At 40.2% G+C, this 18,502-nt stretch overlaps 1 protein-coding gene across 2 annotated transcripts in view; it reads right to left on the bottom strand.

Annotated features, from left to right (window-relative positions):
* Window positions 1-18,502, bottom strand: part of LOC126457120 (GTPase-activating protein) — a 132,987-nt gene that overhangs the window by 9,685 nt on the left and 104,800 nt on the right. Inside the window, exons 15-18 of one of the 2 annotated variants that reach the window (XM_050093174.1) lie at window positions 17,237-17,361; window positions 10,394-10,512; window positions 6,002-6,153; window positions 5,481-5,642 (exon numbers count right to left, since the gene is read on the bottom strand). In XM_050093174.1, the coding sequence (XP_049949131.1) occupies window positions 5,481-5,642; window positions 6,002-6,153; window positions 10,394-10,512; window positions 17,237-17,361 (558 nt within the window). The remainder of the gene's footprint in view (window positions 1-5,480; window positions 5,643-6,001; window positions 6,154-10,393; window positions 10,513-17,236; window positions 17,362-18,502) is intronic. The other variant, XM_050093175.1, reaches the window with a different exon arrangement.

The raw sequence follows: 18,502 nt of genomic DNA, 5'->3' as shown, positions 1-18,502 counted from the left end.
ACTTTCCGCTTACACACAATTAAATCATCTTTAAGAAAAACTGGCAAGTCACCAGCCAATGGACGAGGAAAGCACACTAACTGACATCATAAGCTTGCCGAACAGACTTGTGAAGCAGTAATGTAATTTTTTAGTGCCTTAGAAGGAATTTACCACATTACAGCTTAAAACTCTCCAAAAAAGTATATCTTCCAAAAGAACCTCCTTAACATTTTTCTGACCAAATGTCCAGACATTCAGATTTTTTATAAAACATTCAGACACATTTTTGTCTCAAACTTCAACATCACTTTCAGCTGCCCTTGAACCGAAGCATGTAGATGGTGAGTGCAGAAAGCTAAAATAATTGAGATACAGAACCTCAAGAAGGCTGACTGGTTCTACAGAAAGGAAAGAGTGCCAAAAACAATGTGAACATCTACTGAGGCCACTGCAACAGACTGTGGTAAAAACCTCCTACAATGAATACAGCCTCTAGTGAAATGAACTTCACATAGATTTCTTTCTGCATTTTCAATGTCCATATTTATCAACTAGCTCATCAAATATGTACATCCATAAGCAAACCATGGCATCAATTATGTACATCTATGACCAGCCTGTGGTGAAGAAGGGATCACATGCTGCTGTATAAATGCTCTGTAATTTTTCCTACAATTACCTGAACAGAAAGGTTCATGTCTTCACTGAGTCGTATGGGGGACAAAATGAAAACATCCATTATTCCATTACTGCACTACATGACCGTTGAATTAATGCATTCTGAGAAGATGACTTTTACATATCCAGTCTGTGACCATTATTTGATGGAGACAGATAAAAATATGGCACATATTCCCAAGTGTGCAAAGGTTGAAACTCCTGACAGCTGGAGAGAAGGGACTGTAGGGGCAGAGTCAAGTGATATCCATTTATTGCTCTCTCATGTGAATGGAGCATGAAAGCTGGAGTAAATTTCTTTCTTCTAAGTCAGACAGGAAAAGCTTTCTTATGCTGTTAGGCCAGTGAAGCAGTTATGATTCCTTCAATCAAAATTAAAAATCATTGAAAATAGAGACATTTATTCTTTGTAGCATGGACTTAGCATCAACGGAAGAAGCAGACCATTCTACAACATTTTCAGGACCCTGAGCAGCTCTATCATGCACCTATTATTCTGCCAAATACAAGTTCAAGGATTTGCAGATCCAATAAAATTGTGTGAAGACAAGGAGTCCTGAGAGTACTATAGTTTGGATTACCATGTGAACAAGATACCTACATCGATGAAAGCGATTTTTAAGGGGAATGTCTTTTTATTACACACATTTCCTGAACTTTGATTATAACAGGTCAAAATCTTTATAAACGTAAATATTCGTTGTCAACAAAAAAACAAAACTCATAAATAGTGTTATAAGAAGCTCTGATTTGTTTACTGCAAACTTCAGAGGAAACACCAACACAGTCCAGTCATTATTTATTTATGTAACTAATTATGGTGGTAAAATATACTTTCAGGGATAAACAAGCAAGAACTCAACTAAAGTTTAAAAGTACTGTTGAAAGAAGAGGTCCAAATGTAACTGAGTTTAGCTCTTGAAAGTCATGTCTCTTATCCTGAAAAATTTCAGTTTTTGGGCTCTATTGCTTTTTCCCCCTGTGGTCTTCACCTGTAATTAAGTTGTCTATGGACATAATGGCATGTGTACATTTTGCATGTTAATATTTTGTCAGCTGTAGAAGGTCCACATTTGTCTCTTCTTTCACCATCATTTTTGAAATATTAACCCCTCTCCTACAAACCAGTCATAGGCAGTCACCCCTATAAAGACTGTATTGCCAAGCCAAAATCTGATGCAAAGTTGGATCACATTACTTTTCTCTGAACTTTTACTGGTAACTGTGAAGGTTCTCTCAACAACCACAAGTTATGAGTTTTGATAAAGTCCCAAGTTACGAGTTTTGATGATGTCATAGGATGGAATTGGCTTCTCTTCCTTTTATAATAAATCACCCTGGCAAGCACCTGGACTTACTTGTAAAAACAAATGTTGAAATGGCATGAGGAAGATTCAAAAAAACACAAGGATAAACTACATCACACCTGAGAACAGGCAACGAGAAGAAGTAGATCAGTTGAGCCGGTAAAAGAAATTCACATCTTTCTGGTAGATTAAATGAACTAGCCATTTTCCTGCAGAATTATGGTCTAAATCACAATACTTTAGAAGGAAGTCATAATCATGCACAGGAAATACATAAGTAATGACAACCACTGTCTTGAAGACAAGGGCATGCTAGTTATACATTTTTCTACACGGCACTTACTTAATAACCCTGTGGATCAAATAACCAAGTATTTTCTGCAAGAGAATTCAATGTGATTTTATTTGTTAGGACAGTATTCTGCTCATGGGTGATTTTAATGCGAGGATTGGAAATCGAACAGAAGGGTATGAAAAGGTTATGGTTAAATTTGGAGAGGATATGGAAGCCAACAGGAACGGGGAAAAACTCTTGGATTTATGTGACAGTATGGGCTCAGTAATCACTAACTCCTTTTTTAAACATAAGAACATTCACCGGTATACTTGGGAAGGCAGGGGAACCAGATCTGTCACTGACTATATAATAACAGATTAGGAATTCAGGAAGGCTGTGAGCGACACACATGTATTCAGGGGATTCTTTGATGACACTGATCACTATTTAATCTGCAGTGAAATTGGTATTGTGAGGCCGAAAGTGCAGGAGGTCAGGTCCATATGTAGGAGGATAAGAGTGGAGAAACTTCAGGATAAGGAAATCGGACACAAGTACATAACAGCGATCTCAGAAAGGTACCAGTTAGTTGAATGTAGTCAATTACAGTCATTGGAAAAGGAATGGACAAGGTACAGGGACACAGTACTAGAAGTGGTTAAAGAATATCTTGGAACAGTAGTGTGTAAAGGTAGGATGAAGCAAACAGCTTCGTGGAATGACACAGTCAAGACAGCCTGTAAAAGGAAAAAGAAAGCGTATCAAAAAATGGCTACATACTAGAACTCAGGTAGACAGAGAAAGTGTTGTTGAAGAAAGAAACAAAGCCAAACAGATAATTGCAGCATCCAAGAAGAAATCTTGGGAAGACTTTGGAAACAGGTTGGAGACTTTGGGTCAAGCTGCTGGAAAATCATTCTGGAGTGCGATTAGCAGTCTTCAAAAGGGAGGTAAGAAGGAAATGACAAGTATTTTGGACAGGTCAGGAAAACTGCTGGTGAAACCCGTTGATGCCTTGGGCAGATGGAGGGAATATTGTGAAGAGTTGCTCAATGTAGGTGAAAATACGATCAGTAATGTTTCAGATTTTGATGTACAATGGGATAGGAATGATGATGGAAATAGGATCACATTTGAGGAAGTGGAGAAAATGGTCAATAGATTGCAGTGCAATAAAGTGGCTGGGGTGGATGAAATTAAGTCGGAACTCATCAAATACAGTGGAATGTCAGGTCTTAAATGGCTACACAGGGTAATTGAAATGGCGTGGGAGTCGGGAAAGGTTCCATCAGACTGGACGAAAGCAGTAATCACACCATTATTTAAACATGGATACAGAGAAGATTGTAACAACTACAGAGGTATCTCTTTAATCAGCGTTGTGGGTAAAATCTTCTCAGATATTGTTGAAAGGAAAGCGCGAGTATTAGTTAAGGACAAGTTGGGTGAAAATCTGTGTGGCTTTAGGCCTCTTAGAGGTTGTCAGGACCAGATCTTTAGCTTACGGCAAATAATGGAGAACTGTCACGAGTGGAACAGGGAATTGTATTTATGTTTTATAGATCTAGAAAAGGCATATGACCGGGTTCCTAGGAGGAAGTTATTGTCTGTTCTACGAGATTATGGAATAAGAGGCAAACTTTTGCAAGCAATTAAAGGTCTTTACATAGATAGTCAGGCAGCAGTTAGAGTTGACAGTAAATTGAGTTCATGGTTCAGAGTAGTTTCAGGGGTAAGACAAGGCTGCAACCTGTTTCCACTGTTGTTCATATTATTTATGGATCATATGTTGAAAACAATAGACTGGCTGGATGAGATTAAGATATGTGAACACAAAATAAGCAGCTTGCATATGCGGATGACTTAGTTGTGATGGCAGATTCGATTGAAAGTTTGCAAAGTAATATTTCAGAGCTAGATGAGAAATGTAAGGACTATGGTATGAAGATTAGCATCTCCAAAACGAAAGTAATGTCAGTGGGAAAGAGATATAAACGGATTGAGTGCCAAATAGGAGGAACGAAGTTAGAACAGGTGGACGGTTTCAAGTACGTAGGATGCATATTCTCACAGGATGGCAGCATAGTGAAAGAACAGGAAGCGAGGTGTAGCAAAGCTAATGCAGTGTGCGCTCAGCTACGATCTACTCTCTTCCACAAGAAGGAAGTCAGTACCAAGACTAAGTTATCTGTGCACCGTTCAATCTTTCGACCAACTTTGTTGTATGGGACCGAAAGCTGAGTGGATTCAGGTTACCTTATCAATAAGGTTGAGGTTATGGATAGGAAAGTAGCTAGGATGATTGCAGGTACTAGTAGATGGGAACAATGGCAGGAGGGTGTCCACAATGAGGAAATCAAAGAAAAACTGGGAATGAACTCTATAGATGTAGCAGTCAGGGCGAACAGGCTTAGATGGTGGGGTCATGTTACATGCATGGGAGAAGCAAGGTTACCCAAGATACTCATGGGTTCAGCAGTAGAGGGTAGGAGGAGTCAGGGTAGACCAAGGAGAAGGTACCTGGATTCGGTTAAGAATGATTTTGAAGTAATAGGCTTAACATCGGAAGAGGCACCAATGTTAGCACTGAATAGGGGATCATGGAGGAATTTTATAAGGGGGACTATGCTCCAGACTGAACACTGAAAGGCATAATCAGTCTTAAATGATGATGATTTATTTGTTAGTCTGTTTTGTGTGTTTACAGTTTGGCAAATCAATAGCAAAAATCACCAGTCTTTAGAAGACATACAAAAAAGAAACTGAGCCAACCATGAACTTACAAGTGATCCTCTCTCATTCTAAAAGTGGTTAATTATTGACTTAAGATGTACATATTGTGATCAGATCTATACAGAACTGAATCAGAATATCTTTGAAGAATTTTTCTGAATGTGTCTGACAAATGTTACCAGAAAAATCGGAACTGAAATATATCCCAGAAAATGTCATCCTACGAGTACATTCCAGTTACCGAAGAGATGCGACAAACCTGGAAGAATAGAAATAAATATGGGGATTTTCTCAAAAATCAAAAGAGGCAACAAATCATGATTTTGTGGATATGACCTAAGAATCAAGCAACAATTTCACTACTGAAAGACCGTTCTGCCATGAAGACAGAAAAAAGTAAGGCAGGTTCAATCAAACACGAAAATATGGTTGGTTCGCCTCTCAAAAACTAGGAAACTGTCCACAGTGTGCTCCACTATACCACTGTTAACCAACATAACTACCTTTGTGTGCTGAAACAAGTGCTGAGCCAGTGAGGAGAAACCTGCCTGCATTGTTGCAGTCTGGGGACTGGCTGCCACACCATGAGACTGGTTTTTCACCCACCCTTATAATTCCACCAGTCGCCCTGTGATTTCTTTCTGTTTTGTAGAATGGAAAGAAACCTGAAAGGGAAGTATTTCAGGTTTTAGAAAAGACAAAAAGAAAAAACAATCGTGGAAAGTACTAGACAGCAAAATGTCTGAAGAGTTCAAACTGTATCCGGCACTGGGTAAAATGTTTGGACACTTATACAACATCTGACAACTATATGAAAATAACTATATGTTTGATATGTGGTGCCTTATACAAAACTCGTAATGAAATAATTGTAATTACTTTCAGGTAACCTCAAGAAGTACCCAATCACTAACCAAAAGCAGTGCATACGACTGTATAATACAAAAAATCATGTTAATGTGGTTAGAAAGATTTGTACTGTAGTATTAAAAAGTAGAATGCAAGAAAGCAGCTAAATACACACCTTTCAGACTTTCCACTTTAGCCATATGTGTAATAAATAAAGAATGAATTCTCTGTAATTCTCGGTCAGGATCTAAATTCATCTGAAGACCTGCTTCGGAACCTGGTGAGACATCCTTGCATCCTGGTTCAAATTCATTTGATGACCTACAGCTGCACAGGAGAAAAAAAATTAGTGAAGCAGATCCTATAGAGCTATGTTATTATTGATAATTAATATTGTTTGTTATAATTTCAATCCTAAGACAGTAAGACCATGAAGTTACAGATTACAAAAAAGGTACATCAAGACAACATTTCTGAATTAAGATATGGAGATGACTATACTCCCCGCCACTGTTTTTGCACTATTCCTGGTCCCATTAACACATGCACTTAAAAATTAGCAAAAGTGTGCCTTAGGCAGTGAAATTTAATAACATATATTTGGTTAATGTAAGCCAAAGTGTATCTTACAGTACTTTACAAATATTATTAACGCAATTTATGGTATAGTTCTGTGAACCCGTATAGTTTTAACATGAATGGGAAGAGGTGGCATAGGGCAAAGGTAAAGAATAGGATGCAAGACATAAGAGCAATCAAACTGATGATTATCTTTTATGTGTAGTCACCAGTTTGAAGATTCGTTTGGACACCCCTGAGCACTGATAGGGCTGTGGGTGAAGATATGCCTTGCCATCCTAAGGTCTATAAATTAACTCACCCAGCATTTAATGGTGCTCTACAGTTAACAATGTAATACACACTGAACTGCAACTACACTTTCTTCATATGTATAAACTGATCAATAGAAGTTTCGCATCTATTATCTGCACACCTATGAGCAGGTATGAGCTTAGATTCAAGGACAGCTGGGAGATAAGGAATAAGCCCAACAATATTCAGAAAGGCAACTTTGCTTAAGATAAGAACAAAATAACTAACAAAACAATAGGCAGCAATGAGAGAGATTGACGTCTGTACGTGATACACTAGTCCCGCACTTTATCTTGGTCCCTCTGTGATTGGTGGAAGTCTGCTGACTTCTTGCTGCTCCGGAATATCACCGTGTTGCTGACCTTAGCTATGTAACAATATTGTGTACCATAGCAATAAGCAGCCACTGTAAATATAGTGTTGAGCTACATGTGGTGTCATGCATAGTGATTGTTAATATTAGTTACAGAAATGAGTGAAGAGGCCACATCTGGTGCTTATAGTGACTTGCCATTAAACCATTACATGTTTGTTTCTTTTATAAGCTCTAAATAAGCTGCTCTGGGAGGAGAAGGCAGGGTTTGTCTCTGCAGCTAATGTGTTACACACTGATCATAAGCTTCTGATCCCAGCATCTTCTGCTCAAGGGCCATGTAAAAGTGTGTAATCAGTAGGCCCAAAACATGAATGACCCTCTCCGCTAGTTAAATCATGGGACTGTGTGGCTGAGACATGCATTTATACCTGGCCACTGTGATAATTATCAGGCATCAGACAAATGGTGCATTTGTGTACTTATCCAGATTCCATTCAAGTGTTTCCTTGCTCACCTTCCATACACATTATCATGATCATGTAGAGATGATTGTGTACTGCCTGTGTTAACGCTGCTCTCCCAGTTGCCTCCAAAAAGGCAGCACAAAATCAATTGGGTTCTGTTCAGAGTATCTATAAGCCATAATTTGAAGATAGTGTTGTCAGCCAGTGGTGTTAAACGTGGGCGAGCACAAAAGGGGCAGGTATACAATGTTTCGTGTCTCACAACAGTGGGTGAATGGTCAAATGACTGTTGCTGTGGTGTGGATACAAAACTCTTTTCGAGCAGTTTATAACAATTTTAGAGGTCACAGTATTATCACAAAATGCAAAGACTGAAAATGAACTGACTCCCAAAACTCTGGATTTGTAGTGACACACAAGATACAAAACTACACTTACTATCAATAACAAACATGAAATAAAGCCAAAAGAAGTCAATATAGACAACAGTACAACTATTAACAACAGCGTTACTGACAGTTTCATGCTGTTTGATATTGGTTGGTTGGTTGGTTGGTTTGGGGAAGGAGACCAGACAGCGTGGTCATCGGTCTCATCGGATTAGGGAAGGATGGGGAAGGAAGTCGGCCGTGCCCTTTCAGAGGAACCATCCTGGCATTTGCCTGGAGTGATTTAGGGAAATTACGGAAAACCTAAATCAGGATGGCCGGACGCGGGATTGAACCGTCGTCCTTCCGAATGCGTTTGATATTGAGAACAAGATAATGTCAACTGAATTGCAGATAAAGAAACCATGTGGTGTACATCAAAATAAAGGAAAATGCTCATACATATGCATTCGCTCTTATATATAATTAGTATTATGAAATGTCATATTTGAATTATGCGTACAACATGACAGTGTTTACTACAGTTCAAGTTATATTTCATTTATTTAGTGCCACAGGCTGTTCCAACGTAAGTGCTCGCCTGTGGGCAGAGGGGGGCACAGGGGAGGGTAAACAGCTCATGAATGCAATCAAGAAATGTGCTATAGCTTGTACGATTGTGTGCCTGAGCTAGGCTGGGGTGGGTAAATTGCTCATGCATGCATCAGAACAAGCTGTGAGCATGGAGTAATAGGGTTCTTTGCAGGTGGTGCATACTATCTGTGCTTGCCTGCAAGCACCAGAGTCCCATGGGGTAGTGTTAGAACAGTCTACCCTGTTAATACTAGGATTTTTCTTCTTCTTTCAATTATCGCTTCTTCCAATTCTGACAACAATTTATGTAAGTGAAAAATGCCAAGATGCGCCATGGTTCACAGTTAAACATTTTAGCAAATGGACCTTAGTGTGTCATGGGATTGAAATGCTCAGATGCTGTAAGACATTATACTGACTATCGGTACAGCAATTCAGCACTTATGGGAAAGATATACCGGAAAGTTTGAGCGAGCAAGACCACATAACTGGTGCCTAACACATGGCACTCTCAATATCTGAGATCTTGCAAGCATTGGGATTTTCATATGCTACCATGCAATGGGTTTACTGCAAGTACTATTTGGGGAAATCTCCTGCTGCCCAAGAGTAATGCCATGGACAACAAAAGTTTTGATGACAGGAGTTGCTATAGATTGTCTCAGATTGTAACAATGAAAGGGGAGGCAGCAGTGTAGCTTGAAATTTTAATGCTGAAAAACCTCAATAAATGTGTAAAAATACCAGGTGGTGGTGATGGTGGTGGTGGTGACATGATGATAATAATGGTGGTGTTAGTGATAATGGTTATGTTATACTGATTTGGGTATGTGACAGCAAGATCTTTAGAGTCTGTACTAAAATTGCTAACCAGATGAGCGTGGTTAAAAGTAACAAAAATAATCAAAAAAGTCATCGAGTATTGGAAAATAAAAATTCCCTAAAAGCCACGTGTGCACATAATGAATGTATGCTAGAGAGCCGGATCACACAAAAAAAGCTGCTATAATACAGGGTGTTACAAAAAGGTACGGCCAAACTTTCAGGAAACATTCCTCACACACAAAGAAAGAAAATATGTTATGTGAACATGAGTCCGGAAAGGCTTACTTTCCACGTTAGAGCTCATTTTATTACTTCTCTTCAAATCACATTAATCATGGAATGGAAACACACAGCAACAGAACGTACCAGCGTGACTTCAAACACTTTGTTACAGGAAATGTTCAAAATGTCTTCGTTAGCGAGGATACATGCATCCACCCTCAGTCGCATGGAATCCCTGATGCACTGATGCAGCCCTGGAGAATGGCGTATTGTATCACAGCCATCTACAATATGAGCACGAAGAGTCTCCACATTTGGTACCGGGGTTGCATAGACAAGAGCTTTCAAATGCCCCCATAAATGAAAGTCAAGAGGGTTGAGGTCACGAGAGCGTGGAGGCCATGGAATTGGTCCGCCTCTACCAATCCATCGGTCACCGAATCTGTTTTTGAGAAGCGAACGAACACTTCGACTGAAATGTGCAGGAGCTCCATCGTGCATGAACCACATGTTGTGTCGTACTTGTAAAGGCACATGTTCTAGCAGCACAGGTAGAGTATCCCGTATGAAATCATGATAACGTGCTCCATTGAACGTAGGTGGAAGAACATACTGACACAACTAAAATGAGCTCTAACATGGAAATTAAGCGTTTTCGGACACTTTTTGTAACACCCTGTATAGTATACCCAGAACTGGCTGGTAGGTCACTCAAAGAAAATGAATTCTTAACACACTTTAATTTTGGTCCCAAGAGAACAGAAGGAAATATAACAGAATGTTCCATGTTTCCTTTTCACTGTTTTGTATGCCCTCTCAAAGAGAACAGAGCTCATTGCATAACACTGTTATTACTAAATTAATTTTATAAAAATGATTCTATCTTAAATCGAACATTTGCTTACCACAGCCAAGTTCCATTGATATAGGCAGAGGGATGGTATCGTTTCAGTCGATTGCTGTTCCTCTGGCATATCTTTGTCAAAATATCAATCCATTCTTTTTCTTCAACACAGTTATTTGCCTAAAAATAAATGGAATTACTGTATACAATGCTAGTTTTTTCAAATAATGAAGACACTTTACTAAATCAAGGAAAAGTAAAACACTAAAGCTAAATTATGAAAAATAATGTGATTTTTAGTTCCAATAAATAAAAATGAATAATGGTGTGCGCAACTTCACAATCGCACATTCTGTTCTCAAAATGTATGTTCCATTAATTAGACTCCTAACTGTGCAAAGCAGACCAACACTTGCAGGTATCCAAATTTTACATTTCTCAGTTTTTGGAAGTAGTTCGGAAATGGAGTAGGGTTCCATTGTGGTTGCTGGTCACTCAGAAACATGCTAGTACATCACATGGAACATAATTTGCTACCACAGTTGTTTACAAAAATAGACATTCATAAAATTGTTACAGTAGCTCTGTTAGAACACAAATTTGCTGCCTTTTATCAATATGCTAGCCACGTTCTCCTGTCTGTAGTATACTTCAATATCCAAAAAGAAAAGTTTCATGTATGGTCCGTAAGGACATCAGCTTTTAAAACTACCATTACAATTAATGTGGCAAAAATTTACAGTTTACCTCTTCTTCTTCACACGATCTTGGCAGAAAACTTTCCCCAAGCCCCTGTCCTCCTCATTTTGTTCAACACAGTCCACAATGTTGGGCGTTGTGCCGCATAATATGTCATAAGAAAGGTCACATTGCAACTGTGTGCAACACTTGATCACTTCTGCTGTGCCTCCCACTTCCATGGACATTAATCTTGTTAGTCATGTATGTGAAGAGACTGCAACTCTTTCTAATAAACTGTTCATCAATGTGCATGTTAACATTACCTCGTTATGCCTCAGTATGGATATGGGTGCAGTGACCTAACTTTGGAATTCAAATACTTATCTACATCTTAGTTCCCCTCCACTGTTGCCTCCTTCACACTTCGACAGACAGCAGATTCCTATTCTTGGCCAGTTTACTGTAGAAACAACATACAAGGTATTGGTTTGACCTATTACCTTTCTGTGGTAGTGGACAGTACATTTGTGGAAAATTTGTTTGGTTTGGATGCTTTCTAGCATTTTGGATTTACGGCCTCTGATTCTGTTCATTTAGCACTGTATCTTGTGCCCTATCAAGTGTTAAACAATTTGTACAATGAATATTTCGCCCTTTTTTCATCAGGACTTTGAAAGCTACTGACTACGTAGCACACATAACTTCATCACTCTCAAATCTTTGGTGCGACCTTATTTTTTCTGCGCCAGGCCTGCTCCACTTTCACTTCGTGCTCCAGTGAAGGAAGAACTGGACAGATTAATAGCTTTAGGTGTCATGGAACCCATTTCGTCCAGTCAGTGGTGTACATGATTGTTCTTTATCAGAAAACTGAGGGGCAAACTCTGTCTTCATGGTGACTTTGAGGTGACAGTTAATTCACAGCCCATGGCTGATAAGTTTCCCACTCCTCAACTGAATGAATTTATGATGAAACTGACGTGCAGTAAATATTTCTCAGAACTTGATTTGTCAGAAGGGCACTTACAGATGCCACTTGATGATAAATCATGCCAGCTTCTTGTTGTCACTACACTGTATGGCCACTACAGATGCAATAGATTGGTTTTGGCACTGCAAGCATCCCTAACATTTTTCGATGTTACATGGAACAGCTTACTCAATGCTTACTGTGTTCTATCAATTACCCAATGACACTGTTATTACTGGTTCCACCACTGAGGGCCATTTCCTCAATCTTCGTCTTTTGTTTCAGATCTTGGGTGATGCAGGTCTTGATTGCAATTTGGAAAAGTCACATTTCTTCCAACCCTCTACAGAATGCTTGGGACATGTTATTTCTCATCGGGGTAATCAGCAGACTGACAGCCACACAACAGTTACTGCGACCCTCCTGAACCCCTCGAATGTGAAGACGTTCCAAGCATTCTTAGGCAAAGTCGCTTATCACTGCAAGTTCCTTTCATACCCAGCTTTGGTTTTCTATCCTCTCAATCGGCTGCTTAATAAAGGTGCAATGCTGAAGTGGGCACCTGCCTTTGACCATGCATTCAAGACTTCAAAAGACAGTTTGCATTCTGCTCTGTGCTTGGCCACCTATCATCCGCGACTTCAGCTTAAGGTTACAATGGAACATCACAGTATGGCACGGGTGTCATATTGTCTCAAATACTGTGCTGATGATTCAGAACAACTCATCACTTTTGCATCAAAGATGCTTAATGAAGCACATAAGAATTGCTCTCAAATAGAGAAGGAGACTCCTCCCATTACAGGGTGTATACGTGGACAAGGAAAAAAAAAATACCGGATTTCCCGGTTAAAAATACACTTTCTCCTGGGTGAAAATAAACTTTTTGGCATTAAGTGACAGTATACTCTTCCTCAGGACAGTAAAACTCATCAATTCTTTGAATGTTTATGATTTTATGTACCGGAGTAGAATTTCCTGGCACTTTAGAAAACCCAGGGAGAAAAACAAGTTTTGAAAGACTTTTGATGTGCAGCAACATGTACGCTGCATATTTTCGTATTATGAAGGTATAAATTTGAATTCCACTAAACACCGCATGTCACTTTCCGAAACATTGAAATCGAGATTGCGGTGCGCTTTTGTAAAACAGTCATAGCTCATGTCACGTGATCTCGCCAGCTGATGGCAGCATAGGACACGTGATTTAGTAAGCCAATAGCAAGATTACTCTTCAGTAGCGCGACCACACAAATAAGACGTGTTAATGGTTTAAATTAACATACATAGCATTCATATATAATATTGGTCTCGAAGATTACTAAGCTGGAAGAGAAGCTGAGCTTCCACATACAATGGTGATCTTTTTGCGCGTGTTACACTTTAAGATACATCACACAAATGTGCCAGTAAAATTTTTAATAACGACGTAAATGTCTGATCTTCTGGGCTCGACATTCTTCTAAATGGTCATCCTGAAAGAGTTGATTTTTAAATGAGAGTCAAACGCTTTGTGATTTAAGAAATTCATCGTACATTCTCGCACATAGTTCACCTTGCATAAAAGGAAATCTGCCTTGAATGTAACGCTTTTCAAACCACCATTTGCAATATTTTCCCACGACCTGTTAGAAATAGGTTTGTTTCAGCAAGAGAGCACCACATAACAGGCGTCACCGTGCTTGCGCAGCTACGATGACACAGGAAGCCCAATGTTCGTACGTGTAAAACATTAAAAGATCTTACATATGTCATAAAAGAAACAAACACATCAGACGATACTTCAAGAGCGTCAGAATTTCGTGAACTATACTAAAACGCATAATTCGGCTTAAAATGCACATTCATGTGTAAATTTTCTTGGAGCACCCGTCTGTATTATCTAATGTTTGGTTTTTTATTATGGCATAATGCCATACATGCACCTGAAATGCAGCGAACAGTTGAAACTAGCCAATAGAGTGAAATTAAACACTTCGATTCACGTAAATTGACTGCCTCAGCAGAAAAGATTAATTTTCAGCCAAATCTCTTTAGCAAACCGGCAAAAATAGCTTGATTGTTCTGTAAGGCGATTAATGCTTGACTGTCAGAAAGGTGGAGATAAAATCTGAAACTAATGACATATTTTAGCCTTCTGTAATTATGCAAACGTATTTTAATTCATTTGATAGCTCCTGGCCACAAAAATCCGTTTTGTTATCATTTAACGTGAGAGCAATAAACAAAGAGGAAACAATAAAATCATTGAACGTAAACACAGGTCACGTGGAGACTACCCACCTCAACTCAGATTGCTCTGTGCATCAGCCCCAGATTTACTGTATTTCCGAACCGGGGCAATATTAAGTAGTGGCGCCCAGCCACACTTCTGTAACCAGAAGCGGGAGAACGTATTACTCATACGCGACTCAACTGTGCATGCTCAAGAGCCCGCCCGCAACAGCTCAAACGAATCTAATTTAAACAGCTGTCACGTCACGCTCATTGGTACAATTTGTTATAAAACACTGCATAGTCTTCCTAAAGCCCTTGACACACATCGCTGTTGGCAGATGCTTGTATGAGCACTGTTTTGTTGTTGTATATGGCGCATTTCCTTTGCAACTTAAGTTTTATTTTCGTCCCCCCCCCCCCCCCCCCTCCCGTTCATGTTATGTTGCTGCAGTATTATTCTGCAGTAGCCGGATACAGTAATATCCTTTGTTAGAGTATTGGTTCTTACCAGTCAAAATCACAGAAATTTAACTGAAAACCAAAACAATGAAAAATTCCAGGGTTTTTCCCGGTTTTCTCCCGGATGAAAAAATTCCCGGGTTTTTCCCGGATCTCCCGGGTCGTATACACCCTGTATTATCTATGCTATAAAGAAGCTTCATTTCATATGTTTCTATACGGTGTTAAGTTTCATTTGGAGACTGATCACAGACCATTAGCGAGTGTCTCTTTTTAGTACCATGGTACACTTCCCAGACAAGACAACCCATCAGTATCAGTGGTGGGCCCTGTTCCTTAGTATGTATATTTATGAGAGTCATTTCCACCCTTTGGCTCAGCACTCAAATGCAGATGCTCTTTCGTGTTTGCTAATGGAACCTGACCCTGGTTTTGATCAAGATGAAGTACTTTGTTTTTACTTTGACAAGAAAACTTACTGGACAGCTCCCTTATTAGCAAATCTCGCATCACACAAGCCATTGCCTCCAACCATGTTCTTCGTCAAGTGTGACGATATGTTCTAGTAAAGGTGGCCTGAAAAACCTCCTGCTCCTGTACTGGATCCCATTCATAATTATTTTTTTATGTGATAAAGACTCATACTCGTCATTGATGTTCTCTTGTTGTTCACAAAAAACGCTGTTCCAAGGGTGGTTGTTCCACCTGTTCTCAGGCTTGACATTCTTCATCTTCTATACCAAGATCATTTGGACATCTCACACACAAAGGAGCTGGCTCGCTGCCTGTCTACAGGCTCAAAATCAATTGTGAGACTGAACAGTTAATCGCTGCTTGCTCTAAATGAGCAGGCCATCAGGCCTCACTCCGGCAGTGTTTATCACCATTGTCTTAACTTTCACAGCCATGGGAGCAGCCCCATTTCAATCTCATCAGCCCATTCTTGGATGCCTATTGGTTGGCGGTCACCAGTGCCTCTCCCAGCTTCTGTACGTAGTCACCTGCCACTCCATCACAGTGGTGCAACGGCGCGGGCTCTCACTTGCATCTTTTCCATCAAAGGCATGCCCCACACCCTGGTAGCTGACAATGGTCCTACATCCAACTCTCAAACTTTTCATGATTTTTACACGTACCATGGTACTCAACATGTTCATGCAGCAGAATGCCCCATCCACACTTTTAAGACGAAAATGAAGAAGTATACTGGTGACAGTTATGCAGATGAGGCACACAGGTGCTTTCTTAGCTAATACAGATTCACTCCCATTGGGGAGAAGACCCTGATGGAGCTCTTGCATAGCTGCCAGCCATGCATGGTATCTAATCTCATGCTTCTCACACTCAGGTTGTCAAAGGTCCCTCTTATGGGGCATTTCACACCTGCGACTCCGGTCTGGGATTGTGCATTCGCTCTCCACAAGCACTGGATCCCAAAAGTCGTCTGCAGGCAGCACTTTTTCACAATGCACACAGCATACAGGCTGGTGACCTGCCACCACAATCAACTCTGCCCTAAGTAGAGAACTAGCCTCTGCTGCCTCTCCCACACTTTCCAGTTAGTCCACTCTTCCCATGCCTGGTTCTCTTTGCTCACCTCCATTCTTGTTGACCTTTCAACTGATTTTGCCCCATATGACAGTATGCCTTGCTCACCCTCTGCTGTTCTCACTTCCAGCCTTCTGCCAGTTCATCAGAGCCCAGATGTGGAAGGCCATACATTACAGAGGAAGGCACTGCAGAGACAGTAGGTGCCGCTTCCACTGGAGGCATGTTCTGGCCCATGCCCCAAGCAGTCTCCATGGATCCGGTGCAAGCGTTGTGCCACCAGGCCGCAGCAATGCCATCACTGTCTGGATCACTTTTGGCCCTATACTCCAGTGCAGAGCAACAAGGGAGCACTTTAGGACAGAGTGGGCATCCACCAACAGCCTTCCTGAGCACCAAGCACCATCCCACACTATGGGGAAGGGACGCAGTTTACAGGAACCTTGATACGAGGAGAACACTGTGGTAACCTGTAGTTACCACATCAATCGTACCAGCAGCTTGCCGTCCATCGAAGTTCAATAGCTGATAGGAGACGGCACCTTCAGACAGTATGGAGAGTCACGCTTCCCCAGTGGCGGGCACAGACACCGTTCGGCACCATCAGGTGTTTTTCTATTTTACACTGGAACGGAGTGCTGTCATTCTCATTTTGTAATGTTCCATGTGATAAATAGCTTCACTCCACTCATGGATCGCTCTTTTTTAAACTGGTACTGAGCTGGCAATGTAGATGGATAATGTATTGAATGTGTTTGTGGTCTAAACATTAAAGTGGCTGTATTTTTACTGGCATTCTGTACTGTGTGTGCTGCTACAATATCTACAACTGAATTTTACTTTCTGTATGTCTTTACAATGATGAAAACGATAAACTCTTTGTACAGATCTTATGCTTTACAAAGTGGTTAAGACATCCTTTACAAAGTGGTTAAGACATCACATTCTCTTAAAGATTTTCACTGAAGCCAAAAATAATAATGCGTGTGAGCAATACCTCACTGGTCTACAAAGTACAGAAATATTTACCTGTATGTATAAAGCTCTCTCTGGCTGAACAATCTGAAACATATTCTTCATCTTGAACGAGTCTTCCTGTAGTCGTTCTACAGCCAGTATTTTGTCCAGTGGAATAGAACAAAGTGGTTCCTTTCCTATTATGAAACAGGAAAAGCATATTAAACAGGTACTTGATTTCATGCCTTGTAAATAACAATAAATTGTGTATTCGACTTAAGTTACATGTATAACAGACAGAAACTTAGTTTTCCTTGTAACACTGTGTTTGTAAGATATAAACTTTTGCCCATCATTTAAACATATCTGAACAAAACATACTAACACTGTTTTTCAGTGTGAAACTTAGTCAGCCAAGTGACAACTCCCTCCTGTGTGTACACGGACTGCAGCCAAGTGCCAAAATCACCAAGAACTTAAATCGCTAGTGTCAGTTGTGTCATAGATCGTGTAGAGATGTTGATGTGGAATAGAGAGAGAGAGAGAGAAAGAGAGAGAGAGAGAGAGATAACCCTGAAATTCAGAGTCTCAGTGTAATTTTTCTTTCTAGTGGATTATAGCTTCTACATGTACATACATACACTGTACGCCACCATTTAGTGAATGGCAGTGGGTGCCTGGTGGTTTAGTAGTGAATGCCAATGCCCCTTGATAGCCATGTCCCAGGTTCAATTCACAGCAGGGCTATATATTTTCTTCATTTGAGGACTAGATGTTTTGTGTTGTCCTAAACATTTCAGCTCATTTTCATCAAGCACCTGAAGTGGCATCAAATGGAAAGACCTGCACCAGGTGGCCGAACAACCCTAGACAGTCTCCCAGCCAATAATTTCATTTCACTGCATCTAGTCATACGTTTTCCTATTTCAATGTAAATGGAGCAAGGGAAAGTGACTGTCTGCATGCATCTGTAATAGCCTTTATTTTTCATATGCACACCACAATGGTCCTTACTTGAAGTGTATGTTGGTAGCAGTACAATTGTTTTGCAGTTTGTCAGAAATGTCTGTTCTCTGAACTTTCTCAACGGCATTTCTCAAAAAAGGGCGTCTTCTTTCCTCCAAGGATTCACATCTGTGTTCACAGGGAATTTCTGTGATATTCTTGAGTAGTTCAAACCTACCGGTAACAAAACTTGCCTCTGAATTGCTTCTCTGTTTTCCTTTAATCTGACCTGGTGTGAATCCAAACACTCGAGCAGTACTCAACAATGGGTCACAGAAGTGTTCTGTATGTAGTCTCCTTTACATATGAGCTACACCTTAACAGAATTCTCCC

The sequence above is a fragment of the Schistocerca serialis genome, chromosome 2, assembly GCF_023864345.2.
Source record: "Schistocerca serialis cubense isolate TAMUIC-IGC-003099 chromosome 2, iqSchSeri2.2, whole genome shotgun sequence".
NCBI classification, from domain to species: domain Eukaryota; kingdom Metazoa; phylum Arthropoda; class Insecta; order Orthoptera; family Acrididae; genus Schistocerca; species Schistocerca serialis.
This window is presented reverse-complemented; position numbering and strand designations above follow the sequence as displayed.